We start from the raw sequence: 23,153 nt of genomic DNA, 5'->3' as shown, positions 1-23,153 counted from the left end.
TGCAATCTTAGCTTCCTAACTAGTTGGCTTTGTCAAGTGCAAGCAGCCTATGAGAGCAATAAATAGAAACTTCCACTGAGGGAGGGAAAGACAGAAGATGGCACATCTGCCAATCACAAAGTTCTTGCTTGTGTTGCCCATGAATCAGACCATGAGGATGTGACTGAATGTGCTGAGAAATGAAAGCAGAATGCTTCCATAAGCCCCTCGGGCAACCGAACTGTTTGTTACAAATAGGACAATGAGATGAACGCCATGTGTCATTCTGAATGGAACTCACAGTACATGGTGCACTCTCTTGGCTACTGGGCAAACATACCAACCAGATAAGCTTCATGACATCCTTCCCTGTAGGAGAACTTCCAAGTCTTGTTAGTCATCATTGACACACTAAGGAAAAACCTCCCTGTAATTCACTTTCAACAGTCCCCTAGCATTCGTACTGGTTTCAAAGATGCCTGTAAATACATGTCAGGGTCTACTGAAGGGAAATCATTGAATCTGTATCCCTAACACCAAGTTTAACGATTCAAGTGCTCAGTGTAAATGACCCAACTATGAAACTTACAAAAATACTGAATATTGCAGCATAAAATACTGAGTTCAAACCCTCAAGAGCAGATAACACATAAATAACAATTCACCTGGTACCCTAGAAAATGTTGGGTTCACTAGAATGACCTTATTCTCTCTCCAGGGGTCCATTACTCACTCCAGGGACAAAATGAGAACTCTTGATTCCAGGCTGGCAGGCTTCCCCTTGCTACACATATCCTGTCCCTTTGCAAGTTTGCCCTTCTGTCTGTGGCTGGGTGTGCTGATCTGAGGAAACACAATAGGGAAGCTCCACCTCTGTCACATACACACACGATTGGAGGTAGGTGGTGGAGGGTTCCACACGCCTCCTCTTTCAAGCAAAGCTGCCCACATCTTCCAAACCAATGACATATGCACACAAAGGGTAACAGAGGAGCCCTTCACTGGCAACCAAATGGCTGAAAAGTCCACTGTCCCACAGCAGATAGCAACCTCAAGAGTGGATGCAGTACTGCTATACACTGTACACTGACCAAGACGCCTAAGGCCCTACTGGACTGACTCATCTCTACAACTCGAGAGACTGGAGATCTTTTACAGTTTCTCAATACCTCAGTCATTTCCAAGGGATTTTGGCCTAGATGAAATACATACCTTAGGAGCCTGAAGATTACATACCCATGAATGATACCTGAAGGGACATTTTCTCAGCTAAACACACAGGATGTGTTCTGAGACTTGGAAGCAGGTACCAACAAAAATGTTCTTTTACCTCTTGTTCCCGATTCCTGGGAAAAGGCATTCTCAGGTCAGAGGGCCTTATTCTGGAGAGGGCACTAGTCTGCCTTACAGGGGACAGACAGGCCAGCAACAGAGCCTCTTATCTGCTAGGGGTGAATGACCAGCACAGGTTACAGAGGCTAGATGTGTTTCTGGACAGCTAAGCCATTCACACAGCCAGGGACATGCCCTGGATCCCAGTATCACAACCCAGAACTCAATGAAGTACTCTACAACAGGGCTTTCTTCCATTTTGGCAGGTGAGGGGTTGCTTACCCCAGAGTGAATTTGGACTCCACACACCACGTGTTCCTAAGAACTGTACGTTATTTTAATGAGAACCTAACTATAACTTGGCAAGTCAGCCAAGCAAATCAGAGTAGGATGACCAGTAGATGATAGCACTGTGACTTGAGTGATCTCTCAATGTGTGTGGCACAAGGCTATGATTAAGAACACAAGCTACTAAAAGAGCTTAGTGAAAAGGCTCCAAACAGGTAAACTTGCTTCTCTGGGGATCCCAGTACATTACCATGAACTGTCTGCATAGGCTGGAGGCAGGGGCACCATGGCAACCCGCACATGGCCTCTCTCCTCTCTGGGAAGGCTTCCTTTCTACAACCCAAGGGTGGCATCCGAGTCGCTGCTAAGGTGCCCCAGCAGCACAATGTTCAGCCACAATCGAAAGCCACTACTCTGGTGATGCTGACCACACTGGGGACAGAACAGCACAGGGACACTTTACCTCCCGTTCTGCTACTAGAAGATTAAAAAACCCCATTTCCCCAAATAACTAGTAATTAATGTTAGAGATACTAAACAAGCACACAACCCAAGTCTTGGTTCATGTGGTTGGAGGGCTTGCTGTAATTCTGGAGGTGTCCTGGTGCTCACCGAAACTCCAGCGACTGGAAGAGGCATCTACAGTCAAAGAAACACCACGTACAGCTTTAAACCAACTTTGTGATTTTTATTGATGGGCGACAACTTCTGTACTCCTAGAGATCACTAAACTGTGTACAATTAGAGACGCAGCATTATAGAAGAGTAGACAGCAGAATTAAACAGAGCGACTTAGGGAAATATCAATCTTCATTATTTTGCCCATTTTTCATTACGTGTACACAGAAGCATGAATGCAATTTGAAATCTTTTAATGGCAATAAAGTTTACAATCACCCATCTATGTGGACTAACATCTTAACTCCAAATATCTGATCTGCAATGTGTACGTAAGCAGCTTCTCATCGCACAATTATTAAAATGTATTTTTCCTGTTAGGAACCAGCAACTTATTTTTTGTATTTATGTTTCTTTTGAAGTAAGAACTATTTCTTCTTTGATAACTGGCTCATTTTTATCATTATCAAAAACTAAAGGGTGGGAAGGAAAGTGTGATGGATTAAAAAATTTATTTTTTAAGGAAAGATAAAATTCATTTTCACAAATTTACAAGTGTTGCTGGTGCAGGATTTATTCTACTAAGCAATTAGACTGGGAATCAAATGCAAGTCCCCCTTCTTACTCAGGAATCAGCATTATTTCAGAAACATGGGTTTTGTGTATTTTCTTAAATCAAGCGACAGTCTGTTTGAACCGAATGATTTTGATTTGGAAGGTAGACGTCAATGTGAACTGTTGCGCACAAACCTCGAGGCGTCTGCTTTCCATTCTAGCCCATTTCTGCAAAGGAGAAAGAGTTTCTCTCTAGAGAGCCGCTAAAGAGAGGGAGGAAGTCAGAGGGAATCAGTGTCTGCAAGCGGGCATTGGGCACACAGCGTACAGGCGGCTACAGCAGGTCCACACGGCGGTAATACAGGAGGTAGGCTGTGCGCTCCGCAGTGGGCTTCACCACTTGGTACTGGTTGATCACCTTGACCGCCTGGTCATCGATGCGCAGCCAGCCGTTGAGGCCAATCTGGAAGACGTCTGTGGTGTAGTGGCCACCCGTCGCACTGCTGCCATGGTGGTAGACCACTGCGAGAGAGGGCCCACAGGCGCCCTGGTGAGAGAACTGCACACCAGCAGCTGGGAGCACCCACCTGACAACCTCCCCTCCACCCCGCCAAAGCCATTGTATGTGACACACTTTATTGAGGCAGGTGGGACAGAGATGTCACTACACAAGGGAATGTCATATAATCAAAAATCCTGCACAATTTACAAGAAAAAGTCACATGTGTGTATTAATGACATGTTTAAAATGTTTAATGCCTCACAAACAAAAGAGATGCCAGTTCAGTGGGGCTGTCCTACATGCCAGCCTCTCAGGTGAGGGGCTGCCCACCATTTCATATCCATCGCTGAAGAGAGTACATGGGGACGTAGTACAAAAGACCCACAGAGCTGCCAGCAACGCACACTGACTAACCTCCAGAAATGTCACCCAGAGACCTAAAAGGCTCATGCCTTTGATCTAGCCAATCCCACTTCTATACTGCTCTTAAAAGATCATGTAAATCTCAAAGATGTCATACTGGTGAAAAAACAGAAAAACCTAAACACTCGCACTAGAAGGAATAATTAGTGGGTCATATCACAATAAGATGGGCAGAGCAAAAAGAGTAGGGGATGTGGGAATAGGCTTGTGAAAAAAACATGAAAACACAAGAACTCTAGGTTTTCTGTGACTCTCATCACAATGAGTGACCGCACTGGCCACAGGAGGGATAAATAGCAGGGCTGTGATGTGGGCAGTGTGTGCAGCAGTCCCACTGACAAGGCCCTAGTCATCACCCCTTTTCCATTTGAAAAAAGTGCTAATTTTCTATGTTTGTTATTAACAAATAATGCCAGAATAATAATAAAAAATATCACCTGTTATTTACTTAAAAAAAATTCTGGGGCAGCCCAGGTGGCTCAGCAGTTTAGCGCTGCCTTCAGCCCAGGGCCTGATCCTGGAAACCCAGGATCGAGTCCCATGCTGGGCTCTCTGCATGGAGCCTGCTTCTCCCTCTGCCTGTGTCTCTGCCTCTCTCCCTCTCTGTGTCTCTCATGAATAAATAAAATCTTTAAGAAACAAATAAATAAAAATTTAAAAAATTCTGTAATTCAATCAAGAAGCCTTAGGCAAAGGCCTAAAACAATCATTGGAAAATCCAGTGAAGTCATCTAAAGACACCAAAGGCTGTGTCTTCCCCTCTGTGAGGAGGAGGGCTGAGAGACGCAGGCAGCAAACAGGAGCCTGGGTGAGGGAAACATCCGGGGGCCGGCAATGTGGCCAGGCAAACTATGGGCCACCACCACAGGCAAAAAAGACAGTTGACTGGAGAGCCACAATACTTGGCTGGTGGGAATGTCACTGGGCTCTGGTGCCTGGGGTCCCCCCTAGGTAGGGGCCAGCCCGCTCCAGGCCTGTGGCCACAGCTAGTAGAAAGTTTCAATAAATGTGTGAGGGTCAATAAACGGTAATGTTATTTTAAATTACAAATAGGCTCACCAAAGCCAACACAAAAGAAGCTAGAAAATTCTAAAAGAATAGAAAGCACATGTGATTGTTACAAGCAATGACTACCAAGAGATACAAAACCTCAAAGGCCCAGAAGACTCAGGCTATAAAAAAGGAAGGAGGATGGAGGGAAGGACAGAAGGTGCCAGGGGAAGTGCTGGGCCAAGAGATAAGGGGTGTCAGGGTCCCTGTCCTGGGGCTGGGGGTGCCATCGTCCCCCCTCAGAGAGCTCCAAGCCAGTGTGCAGCAGCCCAGGAGCCGGGGGCGAGCCAGCGCAGTGTGGAAAGCCATGTGGCGGAGCAACAGCACAGACTCGCTCACCATCCCCCACAGGGAGAATGACTGAGGCAGGAAGGGTCACACCTCCAACCACCCAGCACAGTGGCCTCACATTCACACGTCTAACTCAAAGACAGTAATGATGCCGAATGAGGACTGGATCCTGCTTAGAGCCAAAAATTCTGTCCTATTCCAAACATCGAATGTCAAGACAAACATATTTTCCAAAGATTTACTGAATTATCAAGTCCATGGGGACACCAGTAGAGGAGTCTATTCTCTCTGTTAGGTGGCATTTTATCACTACTTTAATAAGGAAATAATATACAAATTTACTTACCTGCAAATAGCCTATAGGTTCTGTGGCATTTAAAATTCTTATTTTTAACCCCTGGAGAAAGCAGTTCTGAAAAACAAAATACCAACAGCTGCAATCTATAAAAGCACTTAAAGAAAGTCTCAGAATGACAGAGCAAAGAGATGACAATGGTCCCCATTCACATCCGCCACCTGGCAGACCAGGAAAACCAACCCCACTGTATCCCCTCACGTGCACAAGCCCTGCCTGTGGTGGGGGGTGGGGGACCAGCCTCATGGTACAGCAATGCACATAACCAGCAACCAGTCCGTTCAGAAAGAATATACCGGTCCCAAGGAGCTCATGCTAGAAACCCCTTAAAAGCAGATATTTGGAAAAGAAGAAAGCTGCCCGCTTAGAAATAAAACAGCCCCAGGAAACCTAAGAACGAAATGTTTTACACATAAGACCACAAAACTTGCACTGTGTGACAGTCCGACGATCTCACCAGAGAGGCAATGGCCCATCAGCTGGGCAGGTGGGCAGCCCTGTCCTCGGGGGCCCCCGGTCCCTCTGCAGATGGACCCTTGTCACAGCCATGAGTGGCTGGTCCCTCCCATCCCCCACCCACAACCCACACCAGGGTAGGGTCTCTGGTCCTCCCTTAACTCATTTCTCTTTCTAGAAAGCATTTAAGGTAGCAGGTGATCTAAAAATACATCTAACAAGAAAAGATATAAACATAAAATCCGTCTAGTCAGTCCAGACAGGTAATCTGGGCGTGAGGGAAGCTGCAGGAGTACAGGGCACAGGCTGCCCTGTTGGGCTCAGCCTGTGCTCCTCATTCCCTGACAGCCAAGGCACAACAGCATGGACGACCCAGTATATGATTCTCAGCTGGCATTCCTTCTCCTTTGGTTCTCAAATGGGATCAGGAAAATGTGCTGCCTTTGAATGAAGCAGTTCAAAGTGTGAAGGTGGATGGGACAATACCCTGGGACAGGAGTCAGAGCTAGCAGCTGAAGACTGGCTATGGAAATGCAGCTCCTCTGTCTGGGATTCTGGTCAGCAGGCTTGGGAAGGAGTGGAATGTGGCAATACTGTGTGGCAGGGATGGAAGACGAGGGGAAGGCAACAGCTTTGTTCCTCTGCAAAACCCAGAGATGACATTCCCACAATCTCTTTCCTGTTTCCCAGTTGACTAGAACAAGCCTCTAGTTTGTTCCCAATCAAGCCCAGAACCACACAGCATCTTTTTCACGAATCCTGAAGCTTTCAAGGAAAGTTTTCCTCTTTAAGCTGTGCTTTCACCAAGACAACCTGAACTTGAGGCTTTGGTGAAAATCATTGATGCTGCTGAGCTCTGAGTACCTGACAGATGCTTGTGGCAGAGAGAATGCCACTGATCTGACCCAGTGTCACTGCAATGTGAGGTTGGAGGGACCCCCAGTGGCCTATGGGCAACATTCTCTCACTTCACTGAAAAAGTTCATTTCACCAGGCTGTTCTAGGCAGTTAACACTTAGTAAAAAGAAAATTGTTTTGTACCACTAACCCATAAAACATTTCTAGGAAAATGGTGCTCACTTTGATGAACAAAAATCTCCTTTTTCTAACTTAGTAGGATTATATGGTTTATTCATTTTTGCCTTTATTTTTCAAGAGCTACTTTGGTGCCAATCTTAATACCAAGGTCTGTTGTAAGTTGAGAAATTTAAAACCAACAAGTCATGACAGAGAACTTCCTTACTCTCGACATTACAGAGAAACGCTAAGAGCCATGCTCACTGATTCCCAGGAGAACTGTCACCATGAATGCTTTCGCTCCCCACGTGTGTTACCTTTACTGATTTCCAAGTCCACAGGATATTCAATATTTTTTATGAGCTTCTGGCATCCACCAGTCTTCTCGTAAACAAACCGTTTCAGGTGCAGCACAAGAACAGGAGGGAGCTTCTCCAGAGTTACTCGTCGGCTTATCTCCACCTGAGGCACAAGGCAGAGCAGGACAGGACACACCTCACTTTACACTTCATGCAGCAGATGCATACCTGTCACACAAGGCCCCCCTCTGAGGGCCCATGGCCTGAGGTTCCAGGGCAGCACTGCTCAACCCTTGCTGGGTTCAGGGAGCTTCTGATAATCTAACATTCTGCTCAAGGGCCTTTTGAGAGCTACTGACATTCCTCTGAGAAAAAAGGATACATCCCTATAAACACAATTGCAGAAGATCCCATGGATCCCTGAGCCTGTGGGTGAACTCCATGTTCAGAACCTTTGTTTTATGACATTCATGAACTGGCACAAAAATTTAAAAACGAACTTAGCAGCAGTATTTTGCATTATGTATGTATTAACATGCTTTCTTTAGTAAGTCCCATAGCATTAATCAAACTAAGGCCAGAGCTCGAAATGGGTGTTCTTAATAACCAAAAAGCTATCAATTCTAGCCATTAGTTTTTATAAGTTTCAGTTTTATCAACTTATATGCTCCTTACATGTTTTCACAGGTCTAATGAATGCTGCTTTTCATTAAAACACATCCTTGCAAACAATTCTTATTCCCCTTGTTTACTATCCTACTGCTCCTTGTACTTATTTTTTTTTAAGATTTTATTTATTTATTCATAACAGACAGACAGAGAGGCTGAGACACAGGCAGAGGGAGAAGCAGGCTCCATGCAGAAAGCCCGACATGGAACTCGATCTCGGGTCTCCAGATCACACCCCAGGCTGAAGGTGGCGCTAAACTGCTGAGCCATCAGGGCTGCCCATGCTCCTTGTACTTATAAACACTTTGATGCTTCCTGTATTTATATGAAGGATACTTTTGGTAGAAATATTTGTTTCAGTCACAATCCAAAAGAGATAAGAAACCAAGAAAGCTTTCAGAAGACCACATACACATCTGGATGGAGGGATCTTAATGGGCACCTGGCTTCCTACCCAGATTCCGATCCCAAGGGTGGGACCACCCAACATGTCTCCAGATTCCTATCCTGTGTCTGCAACCTGGGGTCTCCATAGCCAACAAGAACATGTGAACAATGAAGAAGTGTGGCTACAGCTCAACAGTTAAAAACCGGGATTCTGACAAGTGATCTCCAGCTCCCTCATTTGTGAATCGAGAGTTGGACAAACGTGTCTCTAGGATGCTTCTCAGGACTGGCAACCCAAGATTCTGACCTCAAGCTTTCAGGCAATTAATTAAGTGGCTAATCTGAAATTCTTCTGTGTGTTTTCGGTTTCCAGACAAACTGAGACACTTTTCTTCGCCCAAGAAAACCAGACCTTTTCTATACAGTAAGTATTTTACATAATATTTTCCCATGCACCTTCATCATTCTCCCACAGGAAAAAAAAAACCTTATGACCTTAAAATACAGGAACATTAAACTCAGTATTTTAGAAAGTAAATTTAAAAGAATTCACATTCCAGAAAACGTGATACTTGCTCTTTCCAGATATTCCCACCCCATACAAGCTGTCCAAAATCTTCCTCTCTCAAACATCAGCTTTTCTGAGTGTTTTCGCTCTTAATCTGGTAACACACCACCCTCATCATGGAGTGTTTCATTTTCTTCAAGGCTCCACCAAAATGCTTCTTCTCTCCTGCATCCTTCCTCCACCTGCTATCCAAAACGAGCCACCTAATCCACATCCTCATCTTCACACTCTCCCCAGCTATCTGATCTGTGCCCTCCCCAGAGTCCACAGCTAACTGCAGCAGGAACAAGAAAGAAAAACTGGCAAGTGAGCTGGCTTTCTCACAGCCTGGAGAAAGGTGGAGAGCTGCCCTGCAAGGTTAAATGCTTACCAACCCCTATGAGTGGCCACAGGAGAGTGAGCAAGGAGAGTGGCACAGGGGCCAGGACAACGACTCCACCTTCAGAGCCACTGCTGCCACAGAATGAGCCAAGTACACAACTCAGCCACACCAACCAACCTCCCCGAAAACAAATACCCACTTTCTCGCTCATTAAGTTCCACCACCAGACTGCGCTTATTCCCTTAAGCCAAGTGCCAAGAATCTGTCTCTCATTCCTACCACTTTTATGTTTTAAACAAAATTGCCCATGGGGAGCAAGTCAGAAAACACGGTGAAGGACTGGGCGTAATTATGTGTGGATCTCCCAAGAGGGAGATCAGCCATGCAGGAGGCCCCAGATGAACTGAACGTCTCCACGTCCTCCTCTGCTCTGCTCTCCTGGCACAAGCTGCCCGACCAGGGTAGCTCACACCGTAAGGTGCTGGCACTCTCTACTCCTCGTGCCCCTTCAGCTGCCACACCCTGCCTATTCACATCAGGCTCCCCAGGGATGCTAGAACTGTTCAAACAAGTGCTACCCATACCTTAGCCTGCATTTGCCCGCACGGTCTTGACAAAGGAGAAGACCCCTTCGACCATGGAGTGGAAAATGGGTGTCAGTTGGCACATCTGGATCCCAGGAACCAGGAAGCTCTCCAAAAGCAGAGTGTTCTCCCTCTCTCCTGACTTGGCTGACAAGCACACCCCATGAAGCTATCTGCTTCCCCTCACTCCTGAACACTAAAAGACTCAAAGACTTTTATCTTTTTCAGATCAAATTAAAGACTAACAGGCATGAAAACAGCTTTCTATTTTTCGATGTCCCTGAAACCCCATAATCAAATGCAAAATAGATACATTTGGAATCTCTTTTCTATCCCAACTAATCTCATCAAACTGTGCTCTGACATCAGGGCTGTAAAGAGAAGCTATGTGGCCTCTGTCAGAGGTAGTACTGATGTTATCACATCATGATTAGACTACCAGAAAATTAAATGCAGCTCAGGATAAATAATCCAAGCGATCGTTATCTTGGGTTACATGATTTAGAGGTAAAGGAGGTTGGCTGGGAGCATCTGCTTCAACCATTTCATTCTAAAAACATGGAAACCCTCTGTCTAAAACAGGCAACAGGCTTAAGAGGCAGACCGTGGTGCATTAGCACAAATGCTCACGATCAGCTATGAGTGTACCTCTTGTTTGGTTTTCGTGGTATAACCCTGGACAGATTCTCTTGCCACCAAGCTCTCCAATGCATCCTGGACCGTACGGATCCTGTCAGACTGGATGTCCAGCTGCAAGGTGAAGAATGGCTGCAAAGTGGCCGACTCCTTTGAACTCTGCTGGTAAACCACAGACCTGAGAGGCAGAGACAAAAACAGACAACCGTCAGAGACCACTCCTTCCCACTCTCCCTTAAGATGATCCAGCAGCAGAAGAGGCATTAACACTGAAAATGAGATTGCTCAGAATCATTTTCAGAAGACCAGAGAGAACAGAAAAGCCAAAAATATACTGAACTTAAAAATAATCCTGCCAAATACCACCTCCTAAGTATTTCTAGCAACTATCCACCAGTTGATAGTTTTCCCAGCACAAGCACACTAGAATAAAACAGACTTCATCTTCCAGATTCCTTCACTTCCACTCCACACTTTTAACACACCAGTTAATAAATGCATCTATCCTGCCATGGCCTCAAAATGCTGACACTCCACTTTCTCAGAGTATCAGAGCCTGTTCTAATAAAACAGAGGAAACCCCAAGGTAAACAGAGTATTTTTAACGGCATTTTCCCCCCTACAAAAATGACTTACAAAAGAAGAGGAGCAGGATGTGTAATAAAAAATAAGTTAACATTCCAGGAAACAAGGCTACCTACCACCCTCAAGAAGGATGCCAATTCACCCTTGTTTTCTTAGCTGGTTTTTCATTTCATTTTTCTTTTTCTAAGTTTTTCTGAGTAAAACTTGTGTGCTCGGCCCATCTTTCATTTAGGCCCAGCAAGGAAACATTCCAGGAGCTCAACAAGGAATTCCATTTCTGCAGTCTGAGTGACCTAGTTTACGAGTGGAATCAATGGATGTGCATCGGTATCCACAGCCTTTATAGAGAAGATGCCGTGAAGAGCAAAAAGCTTTCTGCCTAGGGCTTTGTGTCCACATGCTGCTTTCCTAAAATGTGGTATAAAGACCCATCTTCATGTTCCCTTCCTTTGAGTGTACAAACTTGGGAGCAACGGCCATTCCCCAGGTTCCAAGAATAGCAGTGCCAGCAGCAGTGATTAAAACTGGTAATGGAATCAAGAAGTGTCCTCTTGGCTCCAATAGCCTGACTTTTATTCACCTGGCCTGAGGGGAAAGGTGAAGAAAGGTGCTGGTTTTTCTGGGGGAAGTGAAAACCCAGCCAATGCAATAAGGGTGAATTTTAAAAAGAAAAACCTCTGGCCGTCTGTATAAGGGTATGTGCTTAATGATGGCTACTGCATACAGGAAAGAAGTTTCCTAAATCATAAAAAATAATTCCTATCTTTGCTTTATCATTTCTCAAAAATATCAACAATCAATTTCAAAATAAAAAGCCCACCGAGGCTAGAGGCCTGGCAGAGCCATGCAAGCCAAGCTAGAAATTTCTCCCAAGTGGATTCTGGTTTTCCCCCACTGGTTATTCACAAACTAAGTGTGGACTCTTTGGGAATGCTGGCCTCAGGGGCCTTGCAATTTTGATATTCCACCTATGCACAGGTATGGCGCTGCTGTTATACCCATATATATATTCCTTCATCCGCTCTCCTGTCCCTAAGGGGTTGGCTCAAGAATGCTAACATCAGAGGTCTAATGCAGAGCTAAAGGTGTAAGACAGCCTTCTCTCCCTGCTGTCGCCTGACCTAGATCCCTCTTCCCTTCCCAAAACAGCCCAGCCCAAGGAATTGCATCTGGCAAAAACAAGTTACAGAGGCCGCGGTCTGGGGCTGGGTGTTCCCCAGAGCACACCTGACCACAGGGCTGGTGTGGAAAGACTCCAGAATAGAAAGGGGCCCACAGGCTCTAGCTCACAGTGAAGAGCACAGAAATGACTTGTTCAAGGTAGCACGACTGGCTTCTGAATCCTGTCCAACAGAGCAGTGCTGATGGCTTGTGGAGGAGCTAGTGGACGTCCTGAGGTTTATTCACCTACTGAACGGGGCTCAACCTAAGCTGTATCAGAGCAGAGAGGCCGAATTTTCCATGCCTTGAAAAGGGTGTTACTTCTTCTGCACACACAGCACTTGGGATAAGCAAAGGCCGTCTCACCAGAACACCACCTTTGTAGGATACAACGCAAGGCCTTCTGAGAGGAAATCCTGCTCTAATGAGGCCCTCTGGGTGACTGAACATCCTTGGAGACGGCCCCAGGGCTCCTGAGTCCCATATCACGGTGGTCCTGAATAGCGCTAATGCAATAAAATAAAATCCTTCTAGAAGGACATCATGAAGAAGCAATGAGCAGCTGGCTGACAGGAATGGGAGCAGAGAAGAGCTCCAGGAGGCCCCATGTGCCCCTTTATTCAAAAGGATCCACTTCCACACTGCCTTACCTTTCCGGCTCACTCGGTTCTGGCCCCTAATATTTTTCTAGCCAGACACAAGACTTTCTTCTCTTAACAAAACATGGATTTAATTTAACGAGTCCTTTTCTTCCTACCTAGCTATAAGCTGACTGAAGGGATGTAGTGCCGATGGAGTGAGGGTGAGATGGGCTGAGGAAGCAGGGCTCACCGTGGCCGCCCAGCCCTGGGGGTGCAGCACCCTGAGCCGAGGGGCCATGAAGGGTGGGCTGGGAGTAGTCAAAGCACTAGCCAGAAACAACACAGGGAAGCCCAGGGACAAAGTGGGCACAAATGCGTGAAGGCTAGCCATCAGGTCCGAAATTTCTCAGACACATCTTATACCCTCCCCCTTCTGCAAAACAGCAAAATCCTGAAAAAGGCAAACACTAAAGTATTCCAGAAAAGCATAAACCTGATGTGTCCACCAAAAATGCCAGTGATTGGGGTCTGAACAAACTCCGCCTGGCGAGTGACTGAAGTCTTATTTCTGGGGCCCACTTGCTCCCATTCGTCCTCACTTCCTTCGCCTGGTTCTTCCTGGTCGTCTTCAGTCACCGAGTGACTTTTGGGTCCATTGGAAATAGTGAGTTCTGAAAAGGAGACAGTCTGCTTAGGCTTGCCATTGGCAACAACAGCAGCAAAATAAATTTTTAAAGAAAGGTTCTACATAAACCACCTGCAGAGTCAGCTTTTAAAACTGAAGTCAGGATGCATCCTGCATTAAGAACAAATGCAACTTGTACGTCCACCAGAGCCCTACTTGAGCGAACCACCAAAGATGGTGTGTTTGGGGCAACTGAGAAATCTGAAGGTGGACGGGAAAGGGGGCGGTACTGTGCAACCACAGCCAGTTTTCCTAATTCGGGAAAGGGCTCTGGTCCTGCATGACAGCATCTTCATCCTCAGGAAATGCAGGCTTTGGCATTTAGGGGTGAGCTAAACTATTATCTGCAACTTAATTTGTGTCACTCAGGAAACTGCGTGTGGGAACAGAAAGAAACAGCATGGCAACAAGTGAGCTGCTGCAGAATCTAGTACTAATACAGGTTTCACCAAACTATTCTCCCAGCTTTTCAGGATGTTTGATCATTTTTCTAATTAAAAGCTGAAGGGGAAAAAAAAAAAAAAAAAAAAGGCAGAGGTTCTGGATATATTTTGATTTATCCAAGTAGAACATTCTCAATGGTCTATAAAATAAGCAATACAAAGATATCCAGAGTCGCCCTAGTGAGGAAGGGACACAAAGAGTCAATGACCTGGGGAAAAGCAACATACTACGTGAGCAGGTGACATCGGTTCAAAAGTAATTCCGAAGGAAAGGTCCTCACACAGTGTGGCAAATAGAGTACAACCTACTTTCATTGTTCGGTGACAGGAGCTTCTTTAGGCTGAGCATTTCCTCATGAAGTCCATTTAGAATGAAGCCTAAGTACTCCTCAGCATCTTCTTGTCGACCCTGAAAAGGCCAGACGCAAGCATGTTAATTGTAGTGATCACCATGCGAGGCGTGCAGGGAATGAATGCTGTACCTGCATATTCAGACTAGGTCTCCCTTAAACTTTCAACAAGATTTAATGTAAAATGTTTCTGGAAATCACATGAGCTCTCCTTTGATCACTGAAATGGGTGGCTTGAGGCGGGAGGAGTATGGGGGAGGGACCCATTACACCTTTATGTAGGAAGGTAGAGTAGGAATTTTTATTTTTTTCTGGATTTTAGAGATTTTCTACAATATATATATATACACATTACTTTTATGATAAAAAAGTTAACAGTTGTTCTCTTGTTAACATGAAAAAGAACAGGAACTAAAGGTTGAGGCCCTCACCGCACAACCCCAGGGGTAATGGTCACCCTGGGAGTTGTGAACAGCAGCCCTGTGTGCCTCCTATTTTGGATGATGGGCAACTATTAGAGGGGGAAGGACCTAAATTATAAGTGAAAAGCTCTACTGATTCATAGATTTAGCTAACAGTTTGATATACACACACATTAGCAAAATCATTTACAGATCAGTTATTTGTCTCATAATCAGTTATTTGTCTCATAATCTCGGGATTAGTTCCTATTTCATTCTTTGGAGAATAACCTTATGTTCCAAGGATTTTCAAATTCTTCTTGCAGTCTCCAGGTATGTCTGTTTGCTCCACACAGCAGCTGTTTGGTGCTGAGCATGATCTGCATGTGTGGAAAACAGCAGAAACTGGCTCAAGAAGCATGAAGAGTGCTACTGTTCTTGGAAAGGCCTGCTTGCTGGGCTGGTCCCTGGTTGGCATCTGGGAACTTGGCTTTGGGGAGGGTTCCCCCCATTCCAAGAAGTGAAAAGGGACTGTGCCGAAATCATGCAGTGTGGTTTATGGTGCACATCTGCTTTCCCTCTGCACGTCTGGAATTTTGGTTTGCGCCAGGCAGAGGATGCCTGTATGACCAGCCCTTGGTAAATCCCCTGGGCACTGAGTCTTCAATGTGCTTCTGTAGCAGACAGCATCTTCACATGTGCTGTCACATGCTGATGATACTGAGGAATTAATGTGTTCTCTGTGGTGTCCTGGGAGAGGAGCTTCAAGGTTCCCAGTGGACGTCTGACCTCGCTTCGCATCCTGCACTGTACTAAATCCTAACTGTGAGGATAACAGCTTCTGTGTCTTGTGAGTCCTTCCACTGAATCACCAAACCTGAAGGTGGTGTGGGGGACCCAACACAGCCAATATTCACGTAACTTTGAAAGACACCTCTGTCCATGAACATAACTACTAGGCAGGATCTCAGCGGGGTTCAACCACAGGATGCCCCTGACCTTCACTCCTTCACCCCTGCCTCCACCTGAGCTGGGTGACCCTCCTCTAGCTTCTAAAGCATCGGTGTACACATCTATTTTAGTACTTCTCTTGCTGTCTGTCTTCTTAGATTACATATCTAATTCCCCTATTGGACAAGTGAGCTTTTTGAGGGCAGAATGCATTCCTAACATTCTCTACATTACTTATTACCTGCGAAATGTAAATTTTGAGCTAAGCACTGACAGCTACAACATGCCCAGTAAAGCATCCCTGGTGGTATCTTACTACACTGCCCTGGCCATTTACCCTTCTTCAAAACAAGGAGCTTGGATATTACTTTATTTAGCTTCAGCGGAATTGTTTTTATGATTTCCAAATCATCTCTAAGTAATTTCCCTAAGCACCATTCAATTGCTTATACTGACTCATCATAAAGTCTGCAGAAGACCCTCCTTAGCCCTTGGTCCCATGCCTTCAGAAGCAAAATGTATGACCAAAGGTGCATAGAAGAAAGCCAAGGAGGGCAGCCTGGATGGCTCAGCAGTTTAACCTTTCAGCCCAGGTTGTGATCCTGGAGACTCGGGATCGAGTCCCACGTCAGGATCCCTGCATAGAGCCTGCTTCTCCCTCTGCCTGTGTCTCTGTCTCTCTCGCATGTGCTCTGTGTCTCTCGTGAATAAATAAATAAAATAAAATTTAAAAAGAAAGCCAAGGTACTGCTAAAACATGTGAGTACAATGAAAATCTAGCTTTCCTGAACGCTGACATGACCCAGGCCTTGCACTTATGAGCTGTGTGACCTTGGACAAGGATCTCACTTTTCTTAAATGTAACAAGGAGACAATCATACCTTACTCACAGGGTTAAGTAAACTAATGGATGGAAAGCACTTTTATAAGAGTACTTGCTGCTGCACAGTAAATGAGGAATGAACTGGCTCTGATTATGATAATTATCATATTTTTAATATTCATTCAAGCAATTGACTCCATAACAAGCCTAGATCTACTGAACACCCAGCAAATCCCAGGCCTGAAAGTGCAGGATGAGCGCTGATCATGCAACAGTGCAGGCAGAGATTGGAGCGAGAGGCGAATTTTCTACTGGCTGCATGAGAGCAGTGGCAAACCTTTTCTGACAGGCTCGACTTGATAACTGTCAGAAGTCTGTAAATATACGTAGGTTCAAAAGCAGCTCCAGGGCGGATATCTCTCACGATTTTATCCCCAAGAGCTGCAATGGAAACAGAACACAGATTTTCATAAAATGAAGTCTTAAAACGAAAAGCAGCAGGATTGGGACTCCCCCTCCACCCCCACACAATCTGAGAATAGTGTAGCACCTTGCATTTTAGAAACCTTTTTTCCCAACAAGACTGAATTCATGACATTCAGTCACCTGACCCCCTGCTGTCCATATGTAATGGGCATCAGAAGACCTCATTTTCACTCACCTTGTCTGGGTTTTGGAGGTACTGGCATATTCGTAAACTCATTCATTAGCCGAACACTATAAATACGGGGGGAAAAAAAGTTTAGTACATTCTTTTAAAAAGATCTTTTACTAAAGAGCCTCAATAGCTAAGTAGACTGTTAGTATGAAGATGGAGAATTTTAAGTAACCGATGCTATAATAATGAGTTCTTAAATCTTTTCTACATAAGGTTTTGGTATATTGTGAGTAATATACACTGGTAAACACTACATTTATGTAACTAAATTTGAAGAATACAAATAAACAATGCTCCAGTTCCATTTCTGGTTAACCTCCAATAAAAGCATGAACAGTAAGTTTTAAAAAAAAATAAAATTATAGGACCCATTTGCTTAACTATTTGAATTCGAATTATCAGAGGCAAAAAAAACCCAGCCCCCTAATACATTTGGAAGCACCTTACTTACAAGCTATCTATCATGGGTGTCGATGTACAAGGCCTTTGCACTTTTGAATACAGAGGAATGAACTTCATCAGGTGATACATCGGAGGGCAAGCAACCAGTGCCTGCAGCGTCTAAGTATTGGCAGTAAGGAAGTGTAAAGGAAATGAAACACACTCCAAATTTCTGAAAGACGCATTAAACCCAACGCATATAAAACTACATAAACCAAAGACACTGAAAGACTGACAGATGTAAACACAGAAAGGAATAAACCTAACAACCACGAGGATAACTGTCTTGTGATTTCGACATAGGGGTTTACTCTGCAATCAGCATTTACATACGGAAACTTGATTGGACCAAGATAAATCAATTAAAGTATTTCCAACTGTAAATGGACATGCTGCCCTACTAGTCAGGGCCATTCTAATGCAAATAAAAGTCACCTGATTCTGTCACTCACCAGTCAACAATTCATCTTTATTTGGGTCAGGAATAACTCTGTTTATAAGGTAGGCAGACTAAATAAGGAAGCAAGTCTTTGGACTCAAACTCCAGGGCAGCTGAATGAAGTCAAATGCACTGGAGAAAGGGGAAGGTGCAGCCAGCCGGCCTTGGGGACAGCACTTGAGAAGGATACAGCATTAATGTAGCACCAGTTTCCTTTATTGATCAGCCCACGGGGTTGCAATGACACTGGTTTATGTATTAGGGTTACATTCTCCAGTAACTCTGAAAGAGTGAAGAAGCATATTTAAGAAGTTAATGACATCTAGTGAATAACATGGAAGTAAACTCTTATACTCTGTGGGAGTGCTAAAAAAAAAAAAAAAAAAAAAAACCACAAAACCCTTTGAGAGAGCACATATTCAAAGAAAAGGCACACTGTATTGAAGCTGCGTGCTGTCCAACACTGTGTACAATATTTAAGGATTAAAAATGTTTTAATGTTCTGTCCCCCCACCATCCCCCCAAACATCAACATTTACTTATCTTTCCATAGGAATGTAACTGGGGAGCACAAGAACTACTTTAACAAGAAACAGAAAAGGCTGAGATATGTTGGTAACACAGGTGACAGAGACATGAGAGACACAGGCTTCCCCCCTGCACACTGCTGGCGAGGCAGGCCTTGCAAACAGCGCAGGTCATCAGACACCAGCTATGGAGGAAGGAGTTCACGGGCAGGACCCGAGCCCTCAACTAGTGCATACTCCCAGCACCCACCATGGCACCTAACATATCACAGTGATCTCTGTGCAGTGAGGGACAATACACCTTTCTGGGACAACTGTCTCATACTAACTAAATTGTATTTTTCATTAGAATTCCAATTTGTGGAATGTTTTGTGTGCCAGAATGCCCTTACTCCATTGAGAAATACATTTATCCTCAGATGCATCCTCTGACATCCCTCTTCTCTACGGTCTTCTCTGCATTCAGATGTGAATGCCATCTTCATATAATGCTTTAATACTTTAATTAGATGCTTTAAATATTTTTGTTCAGAAATGCTTTAAAACAAGGCAAAGCTTCGATGTGTCCCATTATGAGTCTTGTACCAGTGACAGCCACAACTTATGAACATCTTCCACATTCAGCAAGTGCTTTACAACTTATACTTGCTATGTGGCTACACCTAATCCCTACTAATCCAGAAGAACTACCATTAAGGAAACAGAATCTCTGAAATGTTAACTAGCTTGCCTGGGATCACTCAGGAGATATGCAGCACAGCCAGCACCTGAAATCTGTGATCTGTGGCCATTCCACACTGCTTCCCTTTACTTTTAAATTGTGTACCAGAAAAGAAAAAGTAAGTGTATATATAATGCCAGTATCCATTCAAGGCACAATTGAAACAAAAGCAGTTTTTCATTTATAAAATACAGCTGGACTGGCAGGTCTCAGACTTCAGCGTTAACTCAAGGAATTACTTTGCAAAATTCTAACATCCACATGCACACACTCCCTGAGAGTAATGCCCTCTGAGAGTAAATGCCCCCTTTCCTCTAAGGAAGCACAGAAAATAATTTTCCCATTTATAAAAAGTAAAGCATTACAGGCTCAAGAAAACCCAATGGGATCTATTCAGTCAGTCTGGACTTAAAAAGCTCTTGTCATCTCTCTCCTACTACGGGGCACAGTAGTCGGCCACAGGGAGGACCACGTCACTTACAGAACTGAACTATAAGCTCCATTTGAGAGCCCCCAGTGCAGACAGCACCAGGTATGTAGTGGACACTGTGCTGGGGGCATCATCTGCACTGTTCATAATCATCCTCACAACCCTGTTAAGGAGACACTGTTACCCTCCTCACTTTACAAGAGGTGAGAAAACACAGGTCCAGAGAGTTATGGAACTGGTACAGGTTGTGCACCTGAGCAGACATGTGACCTGGTTTGCTTTTCCTCTCAATAGTTAACAGGCTCCACTCTACAACCCTTTCACTCAAAGGTTTCCGTACTAACATGCCCCGTGGACTTGAGACCTCCTACTTACAATGGAGTGGTACATTTGTCTTTGGGGCATGTTGTCACAACAGTCCATACTCTCCAGTGTGTGCCACAGATTGGCAATTATTCTGAATAAAAAATTCTGTGCATTTTCAAATAAGCACCAATCCCAAAACTCTAGCATGACCCCATGAATCTTTGCCATAGCACTTTTATTTATTTATTTTTTTAATTTTTATTTATTTATGATAGTCAGAGAGAGAGAGAGAGAGAGAGAGAGGACATAGGCAGAGGGAGAAGCAGGCTCCATGCACCGGGAGCCCGACATGGGATTCAATCCCGGGTCTCCAGGATCGCGCCCTGGGCCAAAGGCAGGCGCTAAACTGCTGCGCCACCCGGGGATCCCGCCATAGCACTTTTATAGGTACAGACAGCAATATCAAGTTTTCACATAACTGTTAAGACTCAAAATCAACTGCCCTCCACAAGGACATGCTGCCATTCGCTGAGCCCTGCCTGGGCACCAGGTCCTGGAAGCACAGAGGTGGCTAAGAGATGGCCCTGCTGCAGGAGAGCCTGTAGAGGGGTGAAGAAGGGGAAACCCAGTGCATGCTAAGCTGAAGGGGGATCAGTGGAGGAGATGCTCTCAGCCAAATGCACAGACTGGAGAAACCCTGAGGCAGCCAGGACCCAATGACAGCAAACCGTAGCTGATACCATAAGATCCCTGGCTGGGGTGATAGTGTCTTCCACGCAGTGGAGTAGGTTTCTTTTTGTTTTTGTACAATGGTGAGATCACAAGTTCAGTTTGGGAGGCACTGATAAGAGGTACCCAGATTATACACACTCACACACAGAGTCCCATAGCTGGGGGCTGGCAGTGTACATCCTGACAACCCATACACCTCAAGAGGAGTGATGTGTCAGGAGTGGAGCGCTAAGCACTACCCGTGTCTGAGTGGCAAGCCACGAAGCAGCTGTAACCATCATCTAGAAGGACAGGGCAGTTTGTGTTCACAGTGGAGGCAGAAGCAGGTTCTCGGGCCCCAAGGAGGGAAGTTGCGCCTGCCTGAGGCAGGATGGGGTCACTAAGAGGCTCACAGGATTGTGGGAGGGAGAGGGCTAGGGAAGGGCAGACTCACCACAGTTTATAGTGGGGAAAGACAGGAAACAGCAACCTCCATTTCAGATGAAAAGGAAGGAGGCAACATCTCTTAAGGTGGGTGCAAGAGCAAAGAAAGATGTGGGGTGGCTTAGTGACAGTAATCCCTGTTCAGTACAGACACTGATGGAAAATGGAAAGAAAATGACCAGGGACTGAAATAAAAGATCTGAAACTTCCCTCTCTTGTTAACTGTCTCAACAGACTCAAAACCATGTTTATAGTTAGTCAAAAGTACTTTGAATCTTGTTAAATTTTTTAAAAATCACTTATGACAAGGCCAACTCCACTCTCAAGAGGGAAACAGGTGCAAAAATATCCAGAACTGCTCTAAGCTCCACTGGAAAACGCATGTCCTCTTAGGTTTGTACTGAGCTACATGCCCAGAGTAATGTGCACACCTGCAGGCTGAGATACTCGAGCCCTATAGAATCAGAGAAGATACCCAATTTAAAGTTGACTATTAGCTGACTTCTTTCCAACGCTGAACTGAGAAGCACTGTGTATTGGTTGGACAGAAAGCTTTAGTTTCTACATCAACCCTTCCCTTGAAGCAATGCCAGCTTCTGGCCATTGATTTCGGTTCACTTATTTTAAGGAACAGGCAGGAAAAAAGCCATTTCAGATTAGCTTCTACAATCTTAAACTCAAGTCTCTCAGCATCACCCAGTGGTTTGTTCAGTAACTACAAGTAACAGAACATTCCAAATAGCCAACCATCCACAAAATGAACATAGCAAAACTCACTTAATGTAGAACAAAAGGACACTCGGGACATTTACTAGAGAATGTACTGAACTAGCTTTAAGTCTTTAAAATAAAGAGCCTCTGGTACAGGGGAGCCTGGTGGCACAGTCAGTTGAGCAGCCAACTCGATTTTAGCTCAAGTCATGATCTTGGGGTCCCAGGATCGAGCCCCCCTTGACTTTGCACTCGGTGAGGAGTCTGCTTGAGATGCTCTCTCTCCCTCTGCTCTTTCCCCTGCTCTCTCTCTCACATAAATAAATCTTAAAAAAAAAAAAAAGTTTCTTGTACAATATTTATGTTTGTAGATTAGTATCTTTATAGACTCAGAACATATGAAGAAACACTGAACAATCTAAATTTTCCCTAATCATTATGCTGCTATTCTAGAAAACCTTTCTCTACACTGGCATAAAATAAAATAGATTATTGCTCTGTCATTAGGGTCTTAAAAGGAGCCTCAACACTACTCTCAAGGTTAAGACGGACTGAAAAAAAAAAAAAAAAAAAGGTTAAGACGGACTGGCTGGAATGGAACAACCTTCCCTGAAGGCACCTAGAGAAGGACATGGCATCTCTCTGTGGCAGCAGGCACCATGGACTCCACCCTCTATCAGAGGCATCTCCTCCTTCCAGACAACTCCCTCACACTGCCCACTGCTCTGCTGAGTCCTCTCTGTCCAAGAAACAAACTTCAGGCCTTCTTTGTCCCAGCTTCATCCTGCCATCCCTATTGGTTCTAGTGGCTCTCCTACTGGCCCTTGGCCCACAACACCCTCTGCAAAAATCACTGCTCTTTCTGTAGACATCTGTTCCTTTTCTATCTTATTCCTTAGACAACACTCATAACAAGGCCAATCATTACTCACTGACTGAGACAGTGGGTGGCCTACACAAAGAATTTATTAAGAGCACTGGGGATGAATTAAACATCTGGAGACTAAAGTTGTTGGTTATGGTAAATGACCCAGTGGACTCTGATGGTCATTCTATCACATTGTTCAGAGAGCCTCCAGGTGCCCCTGTGAAGGAGACTCAAGGCAGGAACCCAGAAAGACAAACCAGACAATCAGGGTTCAAAGCCTGGCTCTGCCACTTCATTCATTTTGCAACCTGGAACAGAAGATGTGGCTCCTCCCTTGTAACAGAGCCAACAAGCTGTACCATGCATGGCTGCAGCAAAGACACAAGATAATGCAAGAAGTGTACAGAGAACACCGAACAGGATGGCCAGCTTGTTATAGGTGCTGATAATCCTTATTAGAAAATGAAGAACTGGGACACCTGGTGGCTCAGTTAAGTGTCCAGCTCTTGATTTCAGCTCCGGTCTTAATCTCAGGGTCCTAGAATGAAGCCCCACATCAAACCCCCCGTTGGGCACTGCATCAGCA

The 23,153-nt window shown here is 44.9% G+C and overlaps 1 protein-coding gene across 3 annotated transcripts in view; it reads right to left on the bottom strand.

Annotated features, from left to right (window-relative positions):
- Positions 1–2,266: 2,266 nt before the first annotated feature.
- Positions 2,267–23,153, bottom strand: part of USP10 (ubiquitin specific peptidase 10) — a 72,659-nt gene continuing 51,772 nt past the window's right edge. For all 3 annotated transcript variants that reach the window (XM_077891046.1, XM_077891047.1, XM_077891045.1), the window contains 10 exons: positions 18,040–18,131; positions 17,421–17,530; positions 16,973–17,028; positions 16,649–16,752; positions 14,096–14,195; positions 13,152–13,329; positions 10,344–10,509; positions 7,184–7,328; positions 5,385–5,450; positions 2,267–3,294 (listed from right to left, as the gene is read on the bottom strand). In XM_077891046.1, coding sequence (XP_077747172.1) covers positions 3,107–3,294; positions 5,385–5,450; positions 7,184–7,328; positions 10,344–10,509; positions 13,152–13,329; positions 14,096–14,195; positions 16,649–16,752; positions 16,973–17,028; positions 17,421–17,530; positions 18,040–18,131 — 1,205 coding nt within the window. In that variant the 3' untranslated portion in view covers positions 2,267–3,106. The remainder of the gene's footprint in view (positions 3,295–5,384; positions 5,451–7,183; positions 7,329–10,343; positions 10,510–13,151; positions 13,330–14,095; positions 14,196–16,648; positions 16,753–16,972; positions 17,029–17,420; positions 17,531–18,039; positions 18,132–23,153) is intronic.

This window comes from Canis aureus, chromosome 3, assembly GCF_053574225.1.
Source record: "Canis aureus isolate CA01 chromosome 3, VMU_Caureus_v.1.0, whole genome shotgun sequence".
Lineage (NCBI taxonomy): Eukaryota > Metazoa > Chordata > Mammalia > Carnivora > Canidae > Canis > Canis aureus.
This window is presented reverse-complemented; position numbering and strand designations above follow the sequence as displayed.